General features: G+C 48.9%; 1 protein-coding gene across 1 annotated transcript in view; it reads right to left on the bottom strand.

Annotated features, from left to right (window-relative positions):
* SGCZ (sarcoglycan zeta) overlaps positions 1-396 on the bottom strand; it is a 921,190-nt gene extending 920,794 nt beyond the window's left edge. The window contains exon 1 of the mRNA XM_007450764.1: positions 255-396. Coding sequence (XP_007450826.1) covers positions 255-293 — 39 coding nt within the window. The 5' untranslated portion in view covers positions 294-396. The remainder of the gene's footprint in view (positions 1-254) is intronic.
* Between the last annotated feature and the right edge of the window lie 803 nt (positions 397-1,199).

Below are 1,199 nucleotides of genomic sequence, written 5' to 3'. Positions count from 1 at the left end.
GGGGGGGGGGGGGGGACCTGGCCCGAGAGCGCACGCCGAACTCCAGAAAACCCCCCTCCATGCCCGTCCTCGGCCCTAGGAGGGGCGCCCGCGCCCGGGTACGCTTCACCCCAAATGCCCACTCGCCGTCCCACGGGGCCACCAACTATTCCAGCAGCGCAAGGAAGAGGCAGAGAAAAAAGACAGACAGGAGAGCAAGAGAGCAGGCGAGGGCCAGGAAGGAAGGAACGACGCCAGCCCCGAACATCACGTACCTTGAGTTCCTCAATGTCCAGGTTTGTTGATCTGTCCATGAAGCGAAACTAAAGGAAGTGAAGAGGAACAGGGCAAGTTGTACCAAAAAACAATCAGTCTTTTAGTTTCCAGCCTAAACTCAGCTTTATCCTCCTCCAAGCCCTGGCAGCATCTCTCAGTCTCATTCTCCGTGATCACGCCGCCTCCGCCGGTTAAAAATAATAAAAATAAATAAATAATAATTATAATTCACTTTGTTTTACTTCCTCAAAGATTTACTGACAGGTGATCTTTACCGCGGTGCAACACAGCTCAGTGGAATCAAGCGGGGTGCGCGAAGGGGGGCGGGGGAAAATCCACTCTATTTAAGATTATTTCTTCTTCTGCAATAAGCTTAGAAACCAGCGAATTGCTGCATCCCAAGAAAAAAAGCTGCTTCCCTGGACAGCATCATGCGGCAAATTTCAAGCAAATGTGTTCAAACTGAACAGAAGAGTATATGATAAAAGCCTTCCTCAGTCAGGCTTACTCTGGTAGCTATTTTAGCACACTGTGAGTCCCAGCTTCAGCAATGATCAATTTCCGTGGCAGGATAACCAAATCCCCGAAGTCCTGCATAGACTTAAAAAATGTCTTGCAGCTACGAGGTATTCTCTCAGTGGGGAAAAAAGATCAAGTCTGTAGGGAACGTTCTCCTTTGAAGGTTATGCTAAAAGAGTTGAGAGAACAGGAGGTGGCTCCTACAGAGGAGAAAAAAGAGAGAGAGAGAGAGAGAGAGAAGCCAGAGAGGAAGAGAAAAATTTTCCTCCTGCTTCGCTGTTTTACTGGACTTCACCACCAGGGGACTGACTTCACTTCTCTCTTCCCACAGCCAGCACTAAGGGGATTTCTCTCATCTGTCAAAAAGCAACAACTCCTCTCCAGACAAATACTATGCTGCTGGGTCTTAAAGACTGTCCTCTACC

Source organism: Lipotes vexillifer, unplaced genomic scaffold (assembly GCF_000442215.2).
Source record: "Lipotes vexillifer unplaced genomic scaffold, Lipotes_vexillifer_v1.1 scaffold619, whole genome shotgun sequence".
Lineage (NCBI taxonomy): Eukaryota > Metazoa > Chordata > Mammalia > Artiodactyla > Lipotidae > Lipotes > Lipotes vexillifer.
This window is presented reverse-complemented; position numbering and strand designations above follow the sequence as displayed.